Raw genomic sequence first — 26,742 nt, forward strand, 5'->3', positions numbered from 1 at the left:
GTCCAAATCTCTTAATGTAATTATTTTGAGAAATTTTGCCATATAATCTCTTATATGTGTTTATCACTAATTATACATAAACTTTCAATCATTTTTTGATCTGTAGTTTCTCTGGTCATTCAGTTGTTCTTCTGCATAGAAAAAAAAACCTTGAAGATCACGGTTGGGCTTGCTGTGAGATGCACCATTAGAAAGTGAATAGGAGAGATACAGAAACAAGCTGAGACATCGAATAGATTGAATTTTTGTAGTTCAGCGTTTTTCAGAAATCTTAAGTACACTCAGATTGGCTTCGGACAACTGACTGATATTTAATACTTGAATCTTTCTATCACTGCCATTCTTGATACTTGTGTCTGTGAATTAACATATATTCCCCCCCCAAAAAAAAAAAAAAAAAAAAAAAAAACAGACAGTTGGCCTCCACCCCCAAGTAAAAATAAAATAACCACCAAAAAGCTACCCGACATTTGAAGGTGACTAGTTATATTTTCTCTGCAATTTACTGATCTGCCTTCATTGTTTCCTCTGTTGGTCCCACAGCATATTCTTCAAGTTCCCTACATCTAATACTTAAGTACTGTTTGGTTTGCTAGTTTTATATACTTTCTTTAGGAATCTCTTTGTAATTGCCCCTTTATGCTGACTTCATTAAGATTAAGATTTAAATTTCTGAAGGATTTCTGGTGGCTATGTCTCCACTTTCCTAGACATTATCAATTAACTGCTAGTCTTCTGATTTGCCTTTTATAAAATATTTTAAACTAACATCCTTTTTGTACGTAGAGTGCAGTATTTACAACAATTTTTTCCCCTTAATTTTGAAACACTTGGTGCACTTCAGTTGTTAGGCTTGTATCAAGAAAGGAAATAAATACAATAGGAAATACTGATTTATTTTTCAGTTCTGAAGATCAATTTTATCATGAGTGGATGCTATCATGATACAGTCTCCCACAAGTGGGTCATCTTAGCTAAACGTAATCTGTATAACTCTTGCAAATAAGTAATACAGTAATAATTAGTTTATAACGGAGCTGTAATGCAACATGTCACGATGAAATACTTCCTACTAGTACATGTCAAGTACCAGAGTCCTGCTTATAATAGGAATACATAACAAAGAAGTGTTTCCTGTTGTGAAGAATTCCAAAACACACAAAGGTGCAATGATGGCTAATTTATTGCTAGCAATTATTATCTTAATTGCTGAACAAATGGAATATTTTTCTGAATTTGAATTAATTTAATGGTTTTGAAAATCATTCCTCTGAAGAGGGGGGTTACTTTTGTATACAGTCATGTTTTAACAAATCCAGATGAGGATCCTCAAGCTCTGGAAATAAAACTAGTTCTCGATGTAGCTGTTCTCTTCTGTTTTCACGAGGAATTAAAGATCATTACATTAACAAGTTATTTGAGAGACACCTAGATTGTATCTCTTGGGGGGGTTAGAAATCACAATGTGTTTGTGTGAAACAAACAACTGTTTGCTAAACAGTATTATGCATAGATTTGACAAATTGCAGATAAGAGTTTGATTGATTGCCTTATTTTTATATTGCACAACATTTTCTGTTTCAAGCTTGTCAGTATTACAGGAATTTGTTTTTGTACTTGCAAGCTTGCAGTAAGTAAGCTTGTCATATACTTTATTCCTCTGTGTGTTATCATGTGTATAGCTACTTAGAAAGGTGTTGAGGACCTGGAGCTGTGGGTTCCTCTGGGGAGAAGAAACCCTAGAAATGTAAAAACAAGTTACAGAGAAAGATGTTCTGTAATGAAATTAGAGCATCCTTAGGGGGAAAAAAAAAAAAAAAAAAAAAACATAGGATAATCTGAATGATACGCTTGATATGCTTTTATTTTAACTGACTTACTTCCCAAAGAAAATGTGTTTAACTAAGGAAGAAGTAATTTGAATAAGTAGAATGAAGTTTCTTCATTATTCTGTAATAGTTTCATTATACTGAATGATGAGCGCATGTATCTGTACATAAGTATTTGTGGATGTGATAAGAGCCCTCAGCAATCTTTGCCTATACCCATTTTAATTTAGAATGTAGTATTAACTGTTAGGAGGCTGCTGAAAATGATTTTCATAATCCTTCCTGAAAATTTATTGTCCCTTGGTATTAATTATGTTTTGGCTATCAAGTTTTCAAATCCATCCTGTCCTTTAGAGTCAGCATGTCTTCTCAGTGTGTATTGTCTAATAAAACTTTTTATATTTGCAGAGCATGGTGAATATGATCCACAAACTGTAAGACCAGGAAGCAGATACAGTCATGTGCAAGAAGTACAAGAACGACTTAATTTCTTACGGTTAGTTTTGACTTGATCATTTTTTTTGACTTCTGTAGGAATAGCTTAAATACTTGAAAGAAAAAAAAGTCACACTAGATGTTTTTCTTAACTTTAAGCTGTTGTATTAACTTCTTTCAAAACTCGGATGCAAAAATGCACCAATTGAGTGGGTTTTGTTTTGCTTTTGTTTTTCCAGAAAGTTTCTGTGCTAGTATAGGAATAATCAGTTGAAGTTCATTAGCATCTGTGTAATCCGTAACTCTGATTCTGCCCTAAGATATCTACGGGCATTTTCTGTCTGTGTGCAGAACCCTACTGACTTGAATACAATGTGCACGAGGTTACAGCTACATGCATATTAGGATAACGTAGCTGAAATTGTGGAATGCTCCAAGTGAAGATATGCCCACATGTACTTACTTGAAGTACCATGTCAAATCTCAGTCCACGTTCATAAATAGATATGTACTGGTGTCATACACTGATACTAGGTTGTCAGCCTTAGAACGCATTGGAAAAGATTCACATGCAAAAAAAAAAAAAAGGATGACTTTTTAATACTAGCTGTTTGAATAAAATAAAAAAGCAAAGGATCTCTGCTCACAACAGAGCTTCAGTATATTGATGCTATTCAGGTGCAGACTCAAAGCTTTTTCTTGCTTGGTTTTAACTTCATTAAGACTAGTAAAATATTTTTAAGAACTTTCATTATCCTTTGTTTTTCTTGAAACACTCTTAGTGTTAACCTTCATAATGGAAGTTTTTAATAGTTCTTTAATAATAATTTACCACAAATCAAAAACTTACAACTAGATTTTTTTTTCTTTTTAGTTTTGACTTATGCTTCTAGTTCTATTCTATAGAATTGATCCCTTATTTTGTGGTTTTGCTAAAGTGTAATTGTGAATGACTGCAGAAGTGATTTAATCTCTTACGTTGTGACCTGACTTCAAAATGAATTGTTTGCCTTAGGAGGTGTGCATTTATATGTATTATTTATACAGTGCTTGGTATTTTAGTGTAAAACATTTTTTGCCTAATTTTATTCCTTTCTTGTTTGAAATACAATGTTCTGATGGCTACAAACTTTTACCAGGAAATCATGGGGCTAACTATGAGAGGACTGATGATGTAAATATAGTTTTCAGGACTGTACTTAGATGATTGTGTGTGTTTGTGGGTGTGTGTATATATACGTATCTAAAATGCATATTCAACTTTTTGCTTGTATTTCTTGCTGAATTGTAACTGTGGATGTCAACTAGACAGTGTTGTTAATTGTCTCTTTGTTTTGCTCAAGATTTTTATTGAAGGATGGTCAGCTGTGGCTCTGTGCCCCTCAGGCGAAGCAAATATGGAAGTGTTTAGCTGAAAATGCGGTTTATCTTTGTGATCGCGAAGCCTGTTTTAAATGGTATTCCAAACTAATGGGGGATGAACCAGACTTAGACCCTGACATTAATAAGGACTTCTTTGAAAATAATGTGCTTCAGCTGGATCCTTCCCTATTAACAGAAAATGGAATGAAATGTTTTGAACGTTTCTTCAAAGCTGTGAACTGTCGAGAAGGGAAGCTAGTAGCAAAGAGACGAGCCTATATGATGGATGATCTGGAATTAATAGGATTAGACTACCTTTGGAGGGTAAGTTAATGGGAGGAAATAGCTGAAAAGTTAACCATTAATTCCTTCTCAATCTTTTTTTTTTTTTTTTTTTTTTAATATTTTAAGAATATGTAATTTTTTACTTATAGACTAGAATTACAAAAAGCATCCTTTTCCATTTAAGTACATAGGTATTGACTCTGCTGTCTTTCCAGCAGGTAAGTTAGTAGCTTCGCAGAGTATTCTGTGGATTTGAGAATTTAATGGGAATTTATTTGAAACATCAAGTATATTTATGTGTGCATATGAGATCAAAAATTTGTCTGTATTGTTTAGGAAGAATCATTCATGGTCTGTAGGTCTCTCTCCCTGTGTACACACACAATTCATTTTATGGACTCCATAAGACTTCATAAGCTTACTCATGTTATTCCTTCCAGTACGGTAAACTGGAGTGATTCCAGATGAGACCAAGTGATGACTGGTTTGATTCCTCTTGTATCCACAGCCTTTTGCCTAAACATGGTTATAGCTTTTGGATGGAAGCATTATAACTTTTTTATAAAAGTGCTCTGAAGCTTGCCAAATCCAGTAGTGAAAAACATCAGTATCCAATTTAATATTTAGTTTTTCAGTCTTTCTAGTTTTGAAGAGCCGCGTAGAATCCACAGTAGTATGCTGTGGGATGGTTGTTGTGACTGTGTTTTAGACAACACGCTGTGTGTAAAGCAGGAGTCTTCAGTAGTTTTGGTTGTGGCTTGTTGAAGGGTTAGGTGTTTTAACCATCATGGTTAACAGTTAAAACTAAAGTAGATTGGGATTTTTATACAAGTAAATTTTCACACAGTGGTTGAGTACAAAGTGCCCACGTAATGCTAGACACAATGCTAGCGTATGTTAGTTGTGGGAATCAACTTAATTGGATCTGCCCTGCCGTTTGGCAGCATGACAACTCATGACACATCAGCCCAGTATCCTGCAGAGGTTGCCTGTAGGGGCTGCTTTCAGTGTCCATGAAGATGTGGTAGATATTAATGGAAATCTGGATTATCAGAAAACTAACTCATTCCCCTATACCTCTCCCACCCAGCCCTGGTCATTTGAAATACTTGAAAATTCTGGTTTTAGATCTTTAATACGGATTGTTTAAGCATCTCAAGGTACATGTTTTATAATGCTGTTCTTAATTCCATAGTTCAAATGCCCAGATATCCTAAAGGAATACTAATACAGAGTTTGCAAGTTTGGTATGTCTGGCTCATTTAAGAATAGTGTTCAAGAATACAGTCAAGAATGCGTTCAAGAATACAGTCAAATATATGTTACTTGAAGACAGACTAGAATGCTAATATTTTAACAAGTTGTCTTATTCTCTTACATAAAAATGGAAGTGTAATGTGAAGGTGAATATATAAACACTACTTCCATTGCGTTTATGAAACATCAGCTATTTTTTCTAGCTATAAACTCCCTTTAAATACTTAATTTTTAATTTTGACTCTTACACAATTAACTAGTATAATTTGTATCAGTTGTATGTAACTAAGCATTTTTGCTACTTCCACCTTATAAATTAGACTTAATATTGTGCCAAGATATTTGTACTTAGTTGTTTATAAATTTTATGCCATAAAGTTATAACATGCTCTAATACATTTTTTTGTTTGTTTTTTAATTACACAAGGTTGTGATTCAGGGAAATGATGACATCGCAAACAGAGCAATAGATCTTCTTAAAGAGATCTATACTAATCTTGGTCCAAGGTTACAAGTTAATCAGGTAAAAATAACAAATTATAATGGGATAGAAAAACAGTAGTAAAATTCAGTTCAGTGTTACTATAATCCTTGAAAGCATTGAAATTGGGGGTGGTTTCCTTGTTTTAAAGAGTATACTTTTGAGTCCAGCTGTCAGATGTGGAATTAAGAGAATTTTCTGATATGCATGGGCTGAGCTGTGATAATTTTTTTTGCATTAAATTGATCTGTTGTATTTGTGCTTTCTACTTGCAGAACAGCTCATATCATATACTTAAGAAAACTGTCTATTGAACTTCCAGTTGTAGTACTTGCACCACTGTGGCTGGCTCTGTTGAGTGTTGTCACAAGCTAATGTAATAGTTTTTGTCCTGTCCCTTAAAAAGGATCACAGTGTTCTGCATAATCGTCAGGCTGAACTCTAGCAAATCAGATATTTTCTCCCTACATTAATTTTTGCAGGGAGATGCATTTCAGTGAACAGAGAGAGAACATGAGTTTCTGAAAGGTCAGGGGAAGTAAACTGTTGGGATTTCTCAAATCTGGGGGCGGAATATTGTCCTCCAGACAATCTCCAGTTGATATCTTGCCAGTTTTATTTTTTAAGATTCTCGTTTTCTTAGTTATTCAAAAAAAAAAAAAATTATAGACTTCCAAACTGCCAGTTTGGTAGCTAGATCACAGCTGCAGTAGGGGGTACACTTACAGCCATGCAAGCTACATCTTACTGTAGTGGCTGGACTTAGTAAGCATGCATAGATCTGTTTTGCAAGTGGTTACATCTGACACTTCCAGGAAGCGTTAGATTTGCTTAACATACGTGCAAGTATTGGGCTTCAGTGTGCTGGTAGTTCCTCTGATTCTGAGTTACTATCAAGAAAAGTGGCTAATGGATTGGGTTTCTTGCCACAGAATCATAGAACAGCTCAGGTTGGAAGGAACCTTAAAAGAGCACCTGGTTCCACCCCCTGCCATGGGCAGGGACACCTCCCACCAGCCCAGGCTGCCCAAAGCCCCATCCAGCCTGGCCTTGAGCCCCTCCAGGGATGGGGCACCCACAGCTCCTCTGGGCAGCCTGTGCCAGGGCCTCACCACCCTCACCATGAACAATTTCTTCCTTCTATCTAATCTAAATCTACCCTCTTTCAGTTTAAAGCCATTACCCCTTGTCCTATCACTACACCCCTGTCAAAGAGTCCCTCCCCAGCTTTCCTGTAGCCCCCCTTTAGGTACTGGAAGGATACTGTAAGTCTACTCAGGGGCTTCTCTTCTCTGGACTGAACAACCTCAGCTTCCTCAGCCTGTCTTCATAGGAGAGGTGCTCCAGACTTTTTGTCATCCTCGTGGTCCTCCTGTAGCTATGACTGAATATAGTCTGTAGTGGAAGCATTTTCTTATACGTGGAGACTTCAGACCTTTTACGATGATACTATAGGTTGTATGTAAGCCTAGGTCAGGCGCAAGGTGATGCTAAGAATCTGGCAGAAGGAAAAGATGTGCTGCAGCTGCCACTATACTTACTGTAGCTTAAAGTCCATTTATACAGAAAAATAGGCTATTTGGAACTAGGCTGTGAGATATATTAAAAAAAAATAAATAAAAATTTGGTTTTCTCTAGCTCTGTGTTCACTCTTAGTGTAAAGAAAGTTAGCCTGTCCTAGACTCTCATCTCAGGATTCTTCAGTGAAGTCTGAGTTACTGAATAAGAGGAAGTCCAATTTAGTATTCCCTGTGCAAACTTCCATTTTTCCTATTGAAGTGCAGGTTTGCTCTTTACAGTTACAGCTACTGATGACCTGTGCAAGGTTTTTGAAGTACACACTAAATTAGAGCTCATTTGCTATGCGAGCTTATTCTAACACGGAATAAAACTGCTTTATGGAGCAACTTAGCGGGTTTTTTTTCTACCATTTGATTATCCAGCTGAATGATGTTATTTAGCATTTGTTGTAAATACGCCATTTTTTTAATGTAAATAGGTAGTGATTCATGAAGACTTCATTCAGTCCTGTTTCGATCGTCTCAAAGCCTCCTATGATACATTATGTGTGTTGGATGGAGATAAAGACAGTATTAATTGTGCAAGACAAGAAGCAATACGAATGGTCAGAGTGTTGACTGTTTTAAGAGAGTATATAAATGAATGTGACAGTGATTACCATGAAGAGAGAACTATCCTACCTATGTCAAGGTATGTGGGAAAATACACTATTATGATTTTGATAGTTCTGTTAACTAAAGTATTACTAACATCCTTGATTTTCTATTGTGAAAGATTTCTGTACATAGGTTGTATTTATGGAATTTCAAAATTCTATTTCCTCTTTATCTCTCTTATCCCTGTATTCTCTATCTGTAGTTTTAATTTATTTTTTTTTTTTTTGAAGGAACAGGTATTCTGCTGTACATGAAAGGTACAAGAGACCTGAGAATAATAAATAGTTACTTAAAAGTAATAACATTTCTTTACTTTAGCATGGGCAAACCCTCTTTGTTTTTCATAGTCCTTCCTTACTAAAAACCAGTTGCCAGTGTGTGTCTTATTCCTCAGGACTTGTTTAGAGATGCTGATCTTACTTGGCAAGCTTAAATGTAGTACTATCTCTAAATGAAATATTCTTTACGTTCCCCATAGAAAAGGAAAGAGGAGAAACGATACTTCAAAGTGCATTTATTTTCTGTATACCTTCACTCTTCTGTTTGCAATGTTAAGCCTTGGGTAAAAACTTGAACTCTAGCTGCTCCTTCTCTTCAGTACAAAGAAAAGGGAAGCACTTAAATCCAATGTTGTGTAGATTTTTTCATAAAGAAAATAATTATCAGAGAGGAAATCAGACTAATCAGACAGGAAGGCAGAAAAGAAGAAAACTAACTGTTGCAGTGTTAGTAGGTGCTGCACATGGGAAGAAATTCTCAAAAAGAAATAAGGAATATACTGAGTATGGATTTATGATAGCGTATCATAATATATAAATAAGGAATATACTGAATATATGGATTTATGATGCAGTTAATGTATTTTTTAGTAATGACGGGGGTTACTGTCCCCCTTTTTATATTAAATGCCCTCTTTGTCAAGAAATCTGAAGAAATTCTGTTTCTTCATGGTGTGGTAGTAATTGTAGTGCTCCTACAGGATTTTTATTGTATATATTGATTGCAAGTGCATCTTGTTTACATGGGCACTCTAGTTTTTTAGACTTTTTCACAGGTCTTGTTAGCAAGAAGCTTTTATGAAGGATTTTTACCTTCTTTCGTTTTATGGGATTAGTTTGTTGGGATTATCTAGATGCATCTTTTGTAGGAGGTGCCCTGCCAGTGGGCAAAGTGTAGTCGCTGTTAGTGTGAAAGTGTTTCATCCTTTTTTTTTTTTTTTTTTTTTTAACTTCTGTTCTAATTTTCAATTTTAAAAGTGGAATTCTAATATAAAACTTTTAACAGCCTTTGACAGAAGGCATTGGTGACCTGATGGCTTTTTCTCATCATAGTATATTTTAAAACTGTTATGTTACTAAAAGAGCAAAGCATAGTTGCCTGTTTGATTGAGCTTTATTTCCTTTTGATCAGAAAATTACAAGCAAGAGAAATGATCTAAAACTTTATAAAAGACTTCTTACAGTTCTGTTAGTGTTTATAACCTGACTGTAAAGTTGACTGTTTTAAGGCAGTTGTGCAGCTCTTGAAACTTACTGTATATGTTAAGTTTGCATGATTGCTGGTGCCTTCACAAAATAATGTTATGCTGGAGTATATCACCATATATAAAGACTTGATGAAATACAAAATAACAGCAGGAAAAAATAATGTATTTCATGAGGGCAAAAAAAAACTTTATCTGGTTTGTTTATTTTCAGAGCTTTCCGTGGTAAACATATCACACTGGTAGTTCGCTTTCCAAATCAAGGCCGACAGGTGGAAGATTTGGATATTTGGTCTCACACAAATGACACAATTGGCCAAGTACGACGTTGTATTCTCAATCGTATTAAAGCCAACAGTGCACACACAAAAGTAGAACTGTTCATTGGTGGTGAGCTGGTGGATCCTGCAGATGATAGAAAATTAATTGGCCAATTGAATCTCAAAGATAAAACGGTAAGTGTTGCACGTTGATTATTTATTTTGCTGGTCTTTTGTGAATGCTTAAAAATGCCATGTATGGAGATCACTTACTCTTTTGAAGCAGATCCATTCCTCCTGGTAGTATGCCACTAACATTCTGTCAGATGTTTATTTAGTAAAGAGCCTTCATTTTTGTGTAATCTTAATAAAGCTGTGATTGTGTTTTGCAGCTAATTACAGCTAAGCTCACACAGATAAATTCTAATATGCCTTCAAGTCCTGATAGTTCTTCTGACTCGTCAACTGGTTCTCCGGGCAACCATGGCAATCACTACAGTGATGGTCCAAACCCAGAAGTTGAAAGCTGTTTGCCTGGAGTGGTAAGCATGTACTGAAGTGATAGTTTAAAAACATTTCTTCCCCTATACTTTGTCCTTAACTAATTATTTTTTGTGTTTTTCTGTTTAATTTGCTTGTTTCAAGATCATGTCACTGCATCCTCGATACATTTCTTTCCTTTGGCAAGTTGCAGACTTGGGCAGTAGCCTAAATATGCCACCTCTTAGAGATGGAGCACGTGTTCTTATGAAGCTCATGCCACCAGGTAAAACTGCATTTCACCCTGTTTTGTCTTGGTGACTATATTTCTCACTTGTTACATAAAAAATGTAATCAGGGAAATGTTTTCTGCTTCCTGCTAATTTATTGGTATTGTAATTCATGGCTGTTACGCTAATTAGGGTTGTAAGTGTACTTGCCAAATCAGTTACTTCTTGCCTGTCATGTAAATGTACATAGTTTGTAATTGAAGCTGGGATTCAGTCCCACAGTGCCATGAAAATAAAGAGAAGCATTCTATTTTAAAATGAGTTTGTGGCACTACTTTAGTAGGATAGCGTTTGTACTGACAGAAATCAACAATGCACAACACTTTATAGTCTGATGTCTGTCAGTCACATTGGTAACTGTGAATGGTATTTGGTTGTTCTAAAGTAGCAGTATTACAAAATGTTTATAAATTGTGTTTTTATTGCAGATAACACTACGGTTGAGAAACTAAGAGCTATTTGTTTAGATCATGCAAAACTTGGGGAAAGCAGCCTTAGTCCATCCCTTGACTCTCTATTCTTTGGTCCTTCTGCCTCACAAGTGCTATATCTAACAGAGGTTTGTGGTGCTTTGCCTTTTCTTTGAAAAATAAAAATCTTCAACTTTTTTTTTTTTTTTGACAATCTTTCCTGTAACATTATGGAAACCTAAGATCATACACTGTTTAGTAATGAACAATACCTAATAGTTTACTGGAGTAAACTGGTGCATGGCCAGTACTGTAAAAGCATTGCTTAATAAGTATATCAGGATAGTCTCATGTTTAATCATCCACATTTGAGCTAGTGCACCCCTGTTAACTCTTTGTGTTTTGTTCTGTAGGTAGTTTATGCCTTGTTAATGCCTGCCAGTGCACCTCTGGGAGAAGATGCCAGTGACTTCCAATACAACTTCTTGAAAAGTGGTGGTTTGCCTCTTGTACTGAGCATGCTGACTAGAAATAACTTCCTGCCAAATGCAGATATGGAAACTCGGAGGGGTGCTTACCTTAATGCTCTAAAAATAGCCAAGTTACTGCTAACAGCAATTGGATATGGCCACGTTCGAGCTGTGGCAGAAGCTTGTCAGCCAGTTGTGGAAGGCACAAGTACAATTTCACCGGTAATATGAATCTTCCTTGATGCAAATAGCAACATATTGTGAATTTATATTGTCTGACATGACATCTGTCTATACTCCCTGTTGACAATCTCTTAAAGCAAGTTGCATGTCAAGAACTCACAGTACTGTCAGATAAAGTTGTGTGAGAAATCTTTAAAAAAAAAAAAAAAAAAAAAAAAAAAGAGAGAGGGAGAGAACAAATCCTGTTTCTTTCTGACTGTAGAAAGTCAGGTGTGAGTTCTACCAGGCTTTATATGTGCTTTTCAAAAGTTAGCATGATTGTCAGTGCAGCTAACTTCCAGTTTTGAGGTACATCTATCCCATAGCTGTGACCTCGGATTCTTTTGGTCTGCTGAGTCTTTTGAAGGGCTCGTGGCTTCCTTTTCAGATCACCTCCGTTACCGGTCTAAAGTAATAAATTTTGTGCTTGTTCAACATGTTAGTTTTTCTACATCTGAATAAATATGGTGTAGGTCAATATTTATTTCTGTTCTCTTATAGTAGGCCTCTGGCATAGAGCCCAAAGCTTAAAATTTGCTGCAATCCTTCTTGGACAGTTGCTTTCATGTATTCCACCTTTTTATTTCTTTAAAGTTCTTTCCTGAGTAGTTGCTTCCAAGCAACTTTTCCTTCCAAGATCTTAGCTACTATTAGTAAACCCTCCCAAGTAACTTCATACTTTCATATCTTCTTTCTTTTTTTTTTTCCCCATGTAACAATAAAATACTTTCTTACAGGTAAACCAGGCTACGCATGACCAGGCAGTGGTGCTACAAAATGCCCTACAAAACATTCCTAACCCAACTTCAGAATGCATGCTAAGAAATGTAGCAATACGTCTTGCACAGCAAATATCTGATGAGGTCAGTTAATTCCTTTGCGTATCTTTACTTTTTTTTTTTCCAGAAGTACCATTTTTTTTATTAAGTATATAGCTTTGTAATAAATGAAATTTCCTCCTTCAATGTCATAAAATGTTTTAGGTAATGTTTTTATACGGTTAATAAGCTGTTAACTAATTAAAAGTATTTCATGAATTATTTCCATATTGAATTATGAAATTCAGAATCTAATAGCATGAAGAGGCTTAAGTGAGTTAGGTCTCACACAAGCTCTTTAATGGGATGATAAATTAGGACTTTAGAAACTCAATGCAGTAGATTTAAAGAAGCTAGTGGCACTGAGGTTTGTTTTCAAAAATATTTTTGTGATGTTTTCTTCTATGTTTTGGGTTCTAATATTCTCTTCTTGAAACACAAAAATCAGGAGGAAATTTTAAATATTAAGCATGGTTTTAAATACTAGAAGATAAGTCTAAAAATCCTTACCAGTGTAGCTTTATATATTGAAACCACTTTAATAATGGAAGTGGAAAAACAAGTTGTGGAGATGGGTAAGGTTAAACAGTGTGCTTTGCAAATATAGTACTCTATTTGTATGGTACTTCATGGTGTGACCAACCATACTTGGATTTCATGTTGAGTAATATTAGTGAAAATATTAGTTAATTCTGCAGAGTTCTGAAGGTGAAGCTATAATCAGATCTTTTGCAGCTTACTCTGTCAACTTGAATTGAGATTTCTCTGTTTCCAGTGTGGAAGCAGTGAATGTAATTGTTAGATACGGTACAGAATCTGCAAACCTATCTCCAGAGCATTTCTGAGATATCTAAATAAAAGCAGTCTTATTAGCGCAGTCATCTTAATGCTGAAAAGTAGACAGTAACTCTTTTATGAACAAAGAGAATTGTCTGAAAAAGCACAATGTACTAGACTGCAAGACTGAACCATCTGTCTTCCATTAGTGGTGGTATTGCATATATAGGTGATTTTATATGTAAAATCAGCCAGTTGAACTCTGATTTAATTAACTTTCTTCCACAGAAGAAGATCTTTTTGAGATGAGGTATGAATAAGGGCCTTTTAAATGGTCCTCCATTTAAAATGGTCTATATTGGAGGACTTCTAATTAAAACATAATTGCATTTTTTTCTTTCAACAGGCACATCAAAGCAACAAAATCTGAATATCTTTTACAAGTGGCTAATCAGTGTTGCTGTTTTTGTCTCTAATTTTCCGAAATTATTAGAACCACTGTAGATCTAGATCTCACATATGTTCTAATTTGCCTTTTCTTTTGCTTTTTTGATGGTCAAAGACTCTTCCCTCCTGACATCACAATTAATAAAATAGAAAATAAAATCTGCCATGGTTTCTGTAGGCCAGGCAGAATACTACAGCAGAGAGAGAAATCTCTCACCTTTTTTTTTTAAAAAAAAAAAAGGTTTTGGCGGTTCATGATTTTTTAAACTATGATGATGTTAAATTAGAAAATGTTCTTTGTCAAATTTTTCTTGTATTGCCGCTACTGTAGTTTCTTTGCTTGTGACAGGTGAAATACCTATTTTCTTCTAGCTACTGTTAATGTTTAAAAGCAAGAATTCACACTGCTCAGGTCTTCTGATGAGGGTGGCTTATTTGTTAAGCTTCTAGAGTCTCATTATTAAATCTGACCGTTAGAAAAATGAAATTTTTGAAAACTGCCTACCATTTGTTTTTAAAAATTTCCCAATCTTTTGACAGTTCTACTTTCAATATGGACTTGAGTTGATGCAAACTATAAATAATGGCAGTAGTATTTTGGGATTAATTGTGTTGAAATGTGCTGTGACTTAAGTACATCAGTAGAAACTACTGGATGTTAACTCAGACCACATCTAAAATACCAGAGTAATTTTACATTTATAAAATGTGTGATCTGTGTTCTTATTCATTTTAAACCCTGTATAATTTGAATTCAGAAGAATCGCTTTATATATTAATGAGGTACTTGGTAGGCTTTAGTTTGTCTACCTGTCAGCTAGTGTGGTAATTAATATCACAGCAAGGGACGAATTCTGAAGTAACTTGAACTTGTTACATTACGTTACAGGCCTATTGCCTTCCAGATGCATGCTTGTTTTTGTTTTCAACTCAAGGAATTTTTAGCATTGAAGTAAAAAAGCAAAAAATGAAATGTTCCACTCATCGCTGAAGTATCCAATAGCCTGTTCTCAAAATTTAGACTTAAATTGGTAGCTTCTGCTAGTTAGTTATTTATCAAAAATATTCATTTTTGTAGCATTATGATTTAAGATTGTGATACATTTAAAATACATGCTACATTATATCAACAAAAAATAAAATATTAACTAAATCAAGTACAAATGTTCTTCATATTTAAGGAAGAAATCAGAATGTTATAGAAAGTTTAAAAACAAAAAAAATTATAAAGTTCATTATTTAGAGAAAGTAGAATCCATGGTAACATTATCTGCAACTGCTTTTTTATGTTACTTATGTTTTTGTTTACTTTGGGTTATTTCTGTTTGTTGCTTATTTTTGGTGTGTTTTTTTTCAGGCTTCAAAATACATACCTGATATCTGTGTTATTAGAGCAGTACAAAAAATTGTCTGGGCATCAGGTTGTGGGTCAGTTCAGCTGGTGTTCAGCTCTAATGAGGAAATCAGTAAAATTTATGAAAAGGTAAGACTGTTTTCATTGTGGCTTGATTCTGGTGATGGTTCAAAAATGCATCTGCTGTGTAAATTGCTGTGACATGTTTCCAGTACACTTATGTTCTATACCTAAATAAGCAATACTCATTTTTCTAGACTTCAAATTAGAAAGGTCTGTTGTACAAAAGTTGATTTAAAGAATATATGCAGTCTGTAACAAGAAACAAGAACTAATTCATCTGAAATTGACACTGGAGCACTGGTAAAACTATGTAAATACTAATTACATCTTTTTTTCATTTCATTATGTAGATAGGTAAACCATGGTTTCACACCTGGTTTACATAAATAGTTTGGAGTTGGGATATTTCATGATGTTATCACATGCTGTGTTTAACCAACGTTGCTTATAGTTATGAGAAATAGTAAACTATTTTGAGAGTCATTTAATTTTTTGTTCCTGTTCCCTCAACATCTTGTTTGTCTTATAATATCAATTTTACTGCTCATTAATAGTTTCCTGAGAGTAAAAGGGAAAGAAATGTATAAGGAGATCTAATTTTTGGTGTTACTAGTGGTTGTGTTTAGATGATCTGTTAGAGTACGTGAGCAAAATGCAACACCTTTCAATTTAGCTTATGTAGTGGTATGATAGCATCTGCTTCTGTTGTTACTAGAATGACCATGAAACTAGTTGCCCTCCACACACACTTTTTATTTTGAGGTGATAACTTGCATTTAAAAAGTGGTATGATTAATATGACAGTCCAGATGTGCTCTTCTGTCTGAACATTTGATGTGTATACTAAGAGCAGTAGAGTAGCAGAGAAAATGTACCTGACCAAAAGTAAATAAAATTACTTAAACACTTATTATCCTCCCAACATGCTGACTTACATTACAACTCTTGGTACAGTTGCGAGTATACCTTAAAGTGTAGATTTAAATATTGTAAAGTTTATTTCCTACTTGGGTCAGTGATCAAGTTGCTCGAGGGTAATGCAGAAGGATATTGTCTTATTAAGGCTTAATAATACTCTGGTAAGCCATGACTGCTCCTCCTTCACTAACAGTGTTGTAGCAGTTGCTTCTGTTAACATTTTGGACATTCTTGTGTCAGATGTGCCTTATTTACTGTGTGATCTTAGAATCAGGTGATGAGGCATTAGAGAAATAGATTAGGTTTCCCTTGATTTCAGTATCTTGCTTTTTTTATTATTGTTTTTTTCCTGTGAAAAATTTCCAGTTAAATTTTGTAAAAATATTTTCCAGCAATTGAAGTCTTAAATGAAATTTAACTGTGCATAGATCTCAGGAAAGGCTTTTCAGAGTTTCATAATACCATTGTTATTGGTCATACTTCAGAGTTGTTTGGTTTTTTTTTTTGTTATTGGTTTGTGTTGTTTTTTTTATCAATTCTTGATGCTTATATGGAAATAAAAAAGAAAAAAAAAAAGAAAAATGCTTTCTGTTTCTTAAGTCAACCACTAAACTAGATTTATTTATTTTTTTTAACCCTTAAATCGTAAGAGCACTTTAAGTCTAGGGGGGAGAGATTTATAATTAAATGCTAGTTCACAAGAAAAAGCGGGCTGAACTTTGAGGAATCATGAATAAGCAGCGCGTCAGTCTGGTTATGTCAACTGTAACTTCTGAAGAATGTTCTCGAGCAATTTAAGAGCATTCTGAACTTCACTGGTGAATTCAGTTCAGCTCTAAAGTCAAGATAATTTATTTTGAGAGCATAGATTTTACAGAATTTCTTCTGACTACTGCCTCAGAAAATACGTAATGGCAGTCCTCTTATTAGTGAATTGAGAAGGACTGCATGCAACTTTCTGTCTGTCAGACTGCCATTTCATTATTAGCTTAGAGAAGGCCCATAACTTTCTGAAGTACTACTCCAAGTATGCTGTTTCTACAGACAGTCAGCTCCTGTTGTCAGAATATAGAGAAGTACTTTGAGTACAAAATTCACTGTACCTTGCTACTCGATTCCTGCACCCATACAGAAATAATTCCTTTTCTAAACAAGGCATCGGTGCTAAGCAGGCACAGTTCCGAACCTGTTGAAGCATTCTGCTTTTACCTTTGTGTCTTGAGACATCTCAGAATTGCGACATCCTCCCACTGTAGTGGTAGGGACCTTGCCGATATTCTGATTGCACAACTAAAACCAGTGTTTCTGGCTGGTCTGAGACATGCTTGTCTTCTGCTGCTACTGCTTATGTTTAGTCCTGTCTTTTGTATTGTTATCCTTTCTTTCTGCCTACTTAATCCTTCAACGTATAAAACATACATTTACTTTGTTCCTCTGGTTAACGTTGCTAACCTGTAGCCATGTTTGCCGATGAATTAGGATGGAAACCTACTCACATTTATTTTCTTCAGAACTTCTTCAAGCTAATTAATTTTGACTTAAGTGGAGAAGGGGGCTTTCTTCTATTCATAAAGCAACTAGCCCACAAATCAACTCATTGAAAGATTAATCTATGCACAGAAGCTTTGTTATGAAACAGCTGAACCAGGTTTCAGTTTCTTCAAAATAGTGAAGTGCTGAATTAATTCTAGCAATGCTAAGAAGCTGTTGGTAAAGTTAATTGCGAGATTCAGAGCTTTGTAAAACTGAACTTCTTGATGACTTACACAGCAGTACAGCTTTTATCTGTTTTAATAGTAACTACATTCAAAGCTTTCAACTCCAGATTCTAAGTAGTGCAGAAAAGCATCTTATTTAAAAATTAAATAAACAATGAATTGCTGCAACTTCTGCCTACAAACTTCCTATTTAACTTCTGAGTTAAAGGAGGATTCAAACACAAACTTGAGAATCTAAGTACTGGAAGTTCAGGACATCCTGAATAGTGCTTTGAATCACATCTGAGTAAAGTGCATAAAATACATGGCATTAATAATCCCTTAGTAAACAAGTTCATGGTTTGGGTTTGTATTTAGTATGTCCACCTGGAAGCTAGTTGGATTTCTCCAGATTTTTTGCCATCTTACATTGTGCTCTCTTGTTTATTTTCACAGACAAATGCAGGAAATGAACCAGACATGGAAGATGAACAAGTTTGCTGTGAAGCATTGGAGGTGATGACCCTATGTTTTGCTTTGATTCCAACAGCACTGGATGCACTCAGTAAAGAAAAAGCATGGCAGACGTTCATCATTGATTTGCTATTGCACTGCCACAGCAAGTAAGTTTTGATGGTCATCTTTGATCACAAGTATCATTTTCCAATTCAAAATGAATAGGTAGCCTAAACACAGAGAAGTGACTTCAATAATTTTTCCTAAGTTACTGTTTAGCAATATAAATCTGTAAGTTGGGTACCTATCATAAAGTGATAATGTACAAACGAGGGCAACAAAGAGCTGGAAAGCATGGCCTATGAGGAGAGGCTGAGGACGTTTGGTTTTTCTAGTCTGGAGAAAAGGAGGCTGAGAGGTGACCTTGTTGCTCTCTGCAACTTCCTGAGGAGGGGAAAAGAGGAGGGAGGTGCTGGTCTCTTCTCGCTGGTAGCCGATGACAGGATGCTCAGGAACAGCACAAAGCTGCATCAAGGGAGGATCAAAGTGGACGTTGGGATAAAATTCTTTACTGTGAGGGTGGTCAAACACTGGAACAGGCTTCCTAGAGAGGTGGTTGATGCCCCAAACCTGTAGGTGTTCAAGAGACATTTAGATAAGGACCAAAGTTTTAACTTTGGGTTAGCCCTGAAGTGGTCAGGCAGTTGGACTCCATGATTTTTGTAGGTCCGTTCAAACTGAACTGCTCTCTTTTATAAGTCCTATCTTCCATGTACTCTTACGGAGAATATTGTCAAGCCTGACAATGTTCTGCTTGTAGCTTTTGAATAATTCATTTTTATTTTGAATAAAATATTAGGTGCTTTATAGTTTTTCAGAAATTGTGAACACTCACTACATCAGAACACAGAAGTGGCTTAGATGCAGTAGAACTTTCCAATAATTACTTTCTTTCCATTATGTACAGTCCTGGCAGTTTGAGGAGGTGGAGGAAGTTTAAATTTAATCCTTTGGTTTTCTCGCATCAGAGCGGTAACACTTGTGACTCATCACATGACTTGCAAACATTTATATAAAGCTGTCACATCGGAGCTGTCATGTGGCACGGTGGCAGCATCGTTGTGGAACCAGTCAAGTTGTAGGTCCCTCAATACATTTTTCATGGAGTCAGGTTGTGGTACTCACAGGTGACTGGCGTCAGAATTTCAGCACATGTAGGTGAAACTGTGGAGTGTTATAAAGCCTGTGGGATTTTCACTATCAGCACATTTTATTACAACCTGTGATGCAGGATGTTGTATTTTTGTCTGTGAGAAACTTTATGAAAACATCAGCTCAGCAATCAGATCCCATAAAGAGTTACCAATCATGAAGAACAAAACTGACCCCCACCATCCCATGGTCCTTCTGCAACTCAGAGCAATGCAGTAGAACTTGCAAAGATCAGAGAATGGTGACAAGGAAGATCAAAGCTCTGAAATGACTTCCATCTGAGGAACAGCTGAATAGCTTGGGGCACTTTGTATTGGAGAAAAGATAAATGGTGGGAGGAGAATACCACAGAGACCTTTAAAATCAGAAGTAGCAAAGAGAATAAATAGGGAACAGTGTTTCTTTCCCTTTCATAGTTGTAAAAACTTGAGTGTAACATTTAAGCAATGTAAACCTTCAGAAATGGTTTGAGGGGTTCTTTCATGAATTTGTCCAGTGGGGGCTATAAAATCCTACTTCTGGTATTTTTGCTGAATCACAAGCTGCTAGAAGCTGAGAGAACATTCTGGGGAAGTATTACTGCTTGCTTTCCGAAGTGTGTACCAGAGACACTGTCTTAGCCTAGGTACTACTTCGCTCTGACCTCATGGTCATTCTTGCATGTCTTTGAAGCACAATTAACCATACGTAGAAAAGCTCTGGAAGAAATAGGATTCTTCTGTGCGCTTTCCACAGTGACCCGAAGGGCAGAAAACAGTGACAGGCACACCAAAAAGACACTAAAATTTAGTTTCTTACACGTTGTGACACTTTCATAGAGCATAATATTGATTATTTTTTTCTCTTCCCATGCAAGCAGTTACGTTTATAGGTTTTACAAGACATGATACTAAGGCAATCTTAAAATTTTGAATTCTTAAAACTTATAATAGGTTTTATCTTTTTTTTAATCCCTTCCCCACTGCAATATAACTGGTTAGAATAAGTTAGAACGAAAGTTTATTTTAATGCTAGCCATTTGAATTTTCAGGGGTCTTCTTTTCTTTAATCTTCTGATGATAAATTTTGATCTCATTATAGATGCTTAGCAAACTACTGTAGTGAAAGGTTAAAAGTACTTTTAGGAGGATTGTTTTGTTTTGTCTTTTAGGCACATCTTAGGCTTGATTAGATAGAAACGTAAGTCAACACTTATTTAGGGTTGCAAACTGCTTTTTAAGCTATCCAATATTTGTTGGTAGATGTGCAGGTTTAGTGGTTAGTTGATGATAGTTTCTTTTACTTTGAAACATTTGATTTGTGGAACAGATTTTGTAATAGTAACTCATGTCTAAAATATTACTTGGAGAAACAAAATGAATAGCCAATGAATAATTAAAGTATTCTTTTTTTTTCTTCTTTTCTAACACGCAGTTTTAGGAAAATGGCATTAAGCAGTGTGACAGATGAGCACGCTTTTTTTTTGACTGTTCTTTTTAGATAGATTGTATTCAATGTTTTTTTATTAAATGATTTTCAGAACTGTTCGTCAGATGGCACAGGAGCAATTCTTTTTAATGGCTACGAGGTGTTGCATGGGACAGAGACCTCTCCTTTTCTTCATTACCCTGCTGTTTACTGTTCTAGGGGTAAGTTGCCAGAGGTAAAGGCTTAAGTACAATGTAATTCTCTGTAAAAGTAGTAAGACAAAATACGTGCAAAAGAATGTAAATTGCTATTAACAAGTCATTAAAATACAAACTCCTTTTGACCTGTAGATAAGCAGCAAAATCAGTTTCAGTTTGATGGAGGGGGGTGTTCATTTTCTGATAAGAGTTTCAACAATAAACTTCATATATTCAGTCTTCAGTGAATGTTAACCTTCAAGCAAAAATCATTAGCAGATTAGATACGTACAGATACTGCCTTATTTTACTGGGCCTGCTAGGGATTTTAAATTCTGCATGCTTGTGGCACTCTTCAGTGTTTGCTCATTTCCCTGTTTCTTCCCAGTGAAGTATAGAAGGAGGTGCTAAACGATCCAGAAACAAATAAATTATTAGCAGCTAAACACAATTGTAAACTCCTAAAAGGTTAAAAATTGTCTTTTTTTTTTTCTTTCATATTTACTGTCAGTTTTACAGAAAATGTTAGTGTTGCACTATAAACAGAAGCATGTATGAATTACAAATAATTCATTTTTGGTTTACATAGAGTACTGCAAGAGAAAGAGCTAAGCATTCTGGAGACTACTTCACGCTCTTAAGGCATCTTCTGAACTATGCTTACAACAGTAATATTAATGTACCTAATGCTGAAGTTCTTCTCAATAATGAAATTGACTGGCTGAAAAGGATTAGGGTAAGTTTTAGGATCAATTTATGTCTAATAATCAGCTTTTTTATGCTTTGCTGTGAAGTATAGTTTTAAGCTTTACTTAGATGTATTTTACAGTATCCTAACTTTCTCTTAAATGGCAGGATGAAGTAAAAAGAACAGGGGAAACAGGTGTTGAAGAAACTATCTTAGAGGGTCACCTTGGAGTAACAAAAGAGTTGCTAGCATTCCAGACACCTGAGAAGAAATACCATATTGGTTGTGAAAAAGGAGGTGCTAATCTCATTAAAGTAAGCTTTTTGACCTGTGTCGTTTCTTGATTGTTACTTCTAAATCAGTAAGAGAAGCTTTGTTTCTTGTGATCTATAAACACAGAAGGTCCCAATTTAACTGTTTGATGAGGGTTTCTTGTTGGAGTTCAGTGTTTTCTTATGAATGAAATATATATTTCATTCTTAAGAGTACTTGAGATTCTCTTTTTTCAGTATCATTGTGTGAGACATTGTAAACTTCTTCCAAGACTCAGCAAACATCACAAAAGGATAGCGAGATAGATGCAGGATAGACCTGTATAGGACTACTCTCTTTCATTACCTCTGTATTTTTTTTTCCACATGTTCTTAACTAGTGCTGTTAATGTTTTGGCAGATTTGAACAAATGCACGACATCTGACCATCTCTTCTATCAGATGTTTTCTTTATATATCTGACATAATACAGCAGCAATGTTTTTTCCAGCAGTAATGGATAAAGAGCTTTATATAATACTGATTTGGGAAAAAAAAAATGACCAATCAAGAATAATACAGGTTTATTCTTAACTTGGGGAAGGAGGTTCCAGTGAACCACTTCAGAGTAGAGTTATTCTGTTCTAAATGTAAAAGCTCACTAGGTTATCGGTCTCAATTTTAACTCTTATTTTTAAGTACTTTTAAGTACTCCAGTTCTCAGTCATTTATATAACAACTTCTGATCTGTTACAAAGTAGTGTGTATTTTTATGTTAATAAGTGATTTATTTTCTTCTGTCTTTTTCAGGAGTTGATAGATGATTTCATCTTTCCAGCATCCAATGTTTATTTACAATACATGAGAAATGGAGAATTGCCTGCTGAGCAGGCCATACCAGTCTGTAGTTCACCAGCTACTATTAATGCTGGCTTTGAGCTACTAGTTGCACTAGCAGTTGGATGTGTCCGAAATCTCAAACAGATAGTAGACACCTTGACTGAAATGTATTACATAGGTACAGCAATCACTAGTATGTAATATTTTAAACTATTTTCTATTTTTTATATATATAAAATGTATAAGTTTTATTTGTATTATCGACTGAACTAGATTTTTTTTTTATGTTGTGGTTTGTAGCTGCTTTTAATGTTGCAAAATCAGACCATCAAAAGTTAGAAAAGTTTGTTAGTGTAACCTATATTTACTCTTCTTTATTCATTAATGTACTGATTGCATTACATGATTGTGTATCTGTTACAGCCCCTGTCTCTTAGGAAGAGACTCTTCCTACTCTGATCTCTGCCTTTGTTCCTACCAGTTCCCAAGAACCTCGTTCTGTCCATCTGCTACATACGTCTAATTGTTTCAGGCTCTGCCTAACCAACCCCAGCACCTCATCAGATACTTTCTGCCTCGTTTTAATGCCAGTGTCTTGGTTGCTCACCTAATTTGTCATCTTTGTACACAGATATAGCTTCACTGTTCTGTTCTGCTTTTTAGTACCATGCTAATTCCCTGCTTGTCATAGTCCTTTCTCTAAAATTTTTGTCTCATTTTTGGCTTTGCCTCAGCACAGCTGTACACTTAAAGAACTTTTTCCTTCTTAGTGGAGAAAGATTATAGCAAAAGTAGTATGTACAAAAATCTAGGCAAGTTAGTGTTTTAGAAGCTTACAGTCATGAAAAATGGGTGAATTTTCACAGGGATGGCAAAAAGTTTGTGGTTAACACATTATTTTTTATCAGTAAAAAGTATATGAAAGATTTTCTTAAACAAACAAACAAGACAATATTTTGTGCAACCCTGTACAGGATAACTAAACTATTTTGGCTGTAATATTAACAGGAGAAAAACAGGCTGATATTTCACAGAATTTTAAAACTTGTAGAGTTTAGCAAAACTATAAGCAACGAGAAATAGCATCCCGTAGTGGGAATTGTCCGCTGCCTCTCACAGTAGCATTGCTGCTTGCGAAGTTGGTGGTATCAGTGAGTCTCTTGAACAGTTAGTTGCCTGTGAAGTTTTTCAGTCTCTTGTTGTTTGGTTCCATTTCAAATGAACGAATGAAAAGGGCGGCTATATGTTTTTCCCCCCTTACCCTATCCATTTTTACTCACCTTTTTCTATTGGGAAACAGTGTATTCCTTATCACAGAACAGTTAGACAAAGAAATCTCTTACAAGTCATATAGATAACATTATTTAAAACTGTTTTCCATCCAAAAGCAAGGCATAAGTGAAATATTGTAACATTTAACAATATTATAGATACATGAAAGACCTGTAAGTTGGTTATATATTCTAGATTAATTTCTTTCTTCTAACAAATCTGTAATGCTTCAACTAAGAAATTTGCTAATGTAGAGGGGAAGACTTATGTTTGGTACGTAGACTGTTTTTTTGTCTAGCCACTGTTTTAGTTGCAGAGCAGAAGAAAGTGGTGTAGCCTTAAGATTAAAGAGAGTTCTGTAATGTATGAAAAGTGCGTTAATTTTAGCAATTAATGTTCTAGTGAAATATTTGTTTTGTTAAATGGCAGCATGATACAGACTAACAGTGATTTTATGCAACTGTCCTCTGTACTGCAACTGATAGTCTAATATTTCTATAACAAAGTAATTTTTCTAATCGCGTTCTGCTATTTTTCCTTAGCTTGTGAAGCGCTTACGGAATGGGAATATCTACCACCTGTAGGGCCTCGACCACCAAAGGGATTTGTAGGATTAAAAAACGCTGGTGCCACTTGTTACATGAATTCTGTCATTCAGCAGCTGTACATGATTCCAGCCATCAGAAATGGGATTCTTGCAATTGAGGGCACAGGCAGTGATGTAGATGATGATATGTCTGGGGATGAAAAGCAGGACAATGAGGTAAATTTAATTACATACAACTTGCTAACATCTTTCATCAAAAATACTTTTTATTTTAAAAGCTTGTAATAAACCTAAGTGACTGCTTTCCTTTGCTAGCAGTGGGGACAATAGCATGATATTTCTTATTTGAATAGGCTTGCTGTCAGAGAGACAGTTGAAGAGATCCAAGTAGCAAGGTTTGCAGAATTCCTTCTCATAGATGAGTACTTGAAAGCACCATACACTCTTTCTGTCACTAGTGCTCCACTAATGCATACAAACACATTGTTTACTTATTCGTGTGGGTATGTGAAACACTTTAGATGGTTAAAAAATAAAAAATAAAAAAGGGATATAACCAGCTATAAAATAGCTACATATCAAAGTTAATTGCACAGACTTTTTTTTCTGCTTTTCAGAGCAACGTTGACCCACGAGATGATGTGTTTGGCTATCCACATCAATATGAAGACAAACCAGCACTGAGTAAAACAGAAGATAGAAAAGAGTATAATATTGGAGTTCTGAGGCATCTCCAAGTAATTTTTGGACACCTAGCAGCTTCCAGGCTACAGTACTATGTACCAAGAGGGTTTTGGAAACAATTTAGGTAAATAGAAAATTCATTATTGATGTCTGTTTGCTGGAACACTGAAAGAACACAAAACAAATTGTAGTAGAAGAAATGTTAACAGTGTAAATTAGTAGAATTTCTGCAACTTTGTATCTGTTACCCTACCTTTTCACTATTCTGTAGAAGTCTGTTAAAAAGCCAAAATTTACAGCAAGGTAATTTTAATTCTATCAGTTCTTGAGCTTGATATTTAATCTTTAAGTATGAAGTTTGTACACAAAAGCTGTTTTCTGCTTGGCAGTGAATGAGTGTCAGGAACAGAGTGACAGTTGATAATACTACCTCACAAACCAGTAGTTTTACTCAGTCAGGAGGAAGGATTAGTAGCTTAAGTGATTCTTTGTAAATAAATTGTTGAGGAACAGAATAAAAAATGACAAGAATATGCTTTTGCTTTCAGACTTTGGGGTGAACCTGTAAATCTGCGTGAACAACATGATGCTTTAGAATTTTTTAATTCCTTGGTGGACAGTTTAGATGAAGCTTTAAAAGCTTTGGGCCATCCAGCAATGTTAAGTAAAGTTTTAGGAGGGTCCTTCGCCGATCAGAAGATTTGTCAAGGATGCCCACATCGGTAAGTGTTTTCAGATTCCTTCTTATAGAAAAATAACTTATGTTTTTATATGAAAACTATAATGAAGATGCTGTAAAGCAGACAACCTTATAAAAGCGAGTGGAGAATCAAGATGCTTTTTTTTTTCTAAAGCTCCTAGAAATTACCTTGTTTTTCCACAGCCTTAAAATTGGTCTTGAAATGATTTGAAATACTGAATTATTACTGCTTCTACTTAACCAGTTTGTATGTCAAGCGTTGTGTATTGATTAGGGGAAGAAAAGATACAGCTTTTTCATATTAAAAGTGAAAACACCTCAGGGACCAAATGCAATGTATAAAATTCTGTGACATGGCCAGCAGCTGTTGCTCTTTTCTATCTTCTGTAGTGTGCAGATAGAGCTGACCCAAGTATGAATGTTTTTTTCCAATGAGTAAACTGCATTTGTACTGTGTGTAAGCTTTAGTTAAGCAGAGTGATGTTTCCCTTCTGATTGCTGTTGCATTTTTTTTAATAAGAGTTGAATGCAGAATACTGGAATTTCAGCTTCGTGTAGAGCATGTATTAAAAACACGGAGCAGACTGAATATCTCTAGCCTGCTGTCTTGTTGATGATGGTGATCAATGACAAACGATCAGGCGTTGTGGGTATTGTAATGTTTTACTCTAGACGTTTTCTTCTGTATCCTCCAGAGATAGATGATCAGAATCATATGCAAAATTCAAGACAGTCTGATGGATTTGTTGTTTCAACGGTTGGCTTCTTTATTATTGAGTTAAATTTGGCATTGCTAACAATTGGCCTTCTTACTGTTCAGTACCTTTGTCAGATCATTTGTGACTTTTACACAAGATAAATCTCTATATGCATTACTATTGCAAATTCTCTTCGTTGTGAAAATTGACCATTTAGCCTTGTCCTTCAATTAGCAAATAAAAAACAGGGAAGAACACTGATACAAACTGATTTT

General features: G+C 35.2%; 1 protein-coding gene across 2 annotated transcripts in view; it reads left to right on the forward strand.

Annotated features, from left to right (window-relative positions):
• Positions 1-26,742, forward strand: part of USP9X (ubiquitin specific peptidase 9 X-linked) — a 101,827-nt gene that overhangs the window by 55,066 nt on the left and 20,019 nt on the right. The window contains exons 15-33 of one of the 2 annotated variants that reach the window (XM_084304235.1): positions 2,238-2,325; positions 3,608-3,950; positions 5,596-5,691; positions 7,649-7,860; positions 9,524-9,764; positions 9,962-10,111; positions 10,215-10,335; positions 10,768-10,898; positions 11,163-11,441; positions 12,179-12,304; positions 14,841-14,966; positions 17,972-18,138; positions 20,703-20,811; positions 21,377-21,523; positions 21,643-21,789; positions 22,537-22,744; positions 24,381-24,601; positions 25,003-25,193; positions 25,618-25,791. In XM_084304235.1, coding sequence (XP_084160361.1) covers positions 2,238-2,325; positions 3,608-3,950; positions 5,596-5,691; positions 7,649-7,860; positions 9,524-9,764; positions 9,962-10,111; positions 10,215-10,335; positions 10,768-10,898; positions 11,163-11,441; positions 12,179-12,304; positions 14,841-14,966; positions 17,972-18,138; positions 20,703-20,811; positions 21,377-21,523; positions 21,643-21,789; positions 22,537-22,744; positions 24,381-24,601; positions 25,003-25,193; positions 25,618-25,791 — 3,277 coding nt within the window. Of the gene's footprint in view, positions 1-2,237; positions 2,326-3,607; positions 3,951-5,595; positions 5,692-7,648; positions 7,861-9,523; positions 9,765-9,961; positions 10,112-10,214; positions 10,336-10,767; positions 10,899-11,162; positions 11,442-12,178; positions 12,305-14,840; positions 14,967-17,971; positions 18,139-20,702; positions 20,812-21,376; positions 21,524-21,642; positions 21,790-22,536; positions 22,760-24,380; positions 24,602-25,002; positions 25,194-25,617; positions 25,792-26,742 lie in introns of both variants that reach the window. The other variant, XM_084304234.1, reaches the window with a different exon arrangement.

This window comes from Netta rufina, assembly GCF_964035555.1.
Source record: "Netta rufina genome assembly, chromosome: 1".
Lineage (NCBI taxonomy): Eukaryota > Metazoa > Chordata > Aves > Anseriformes > Anatidae > Netta > Netta rufina.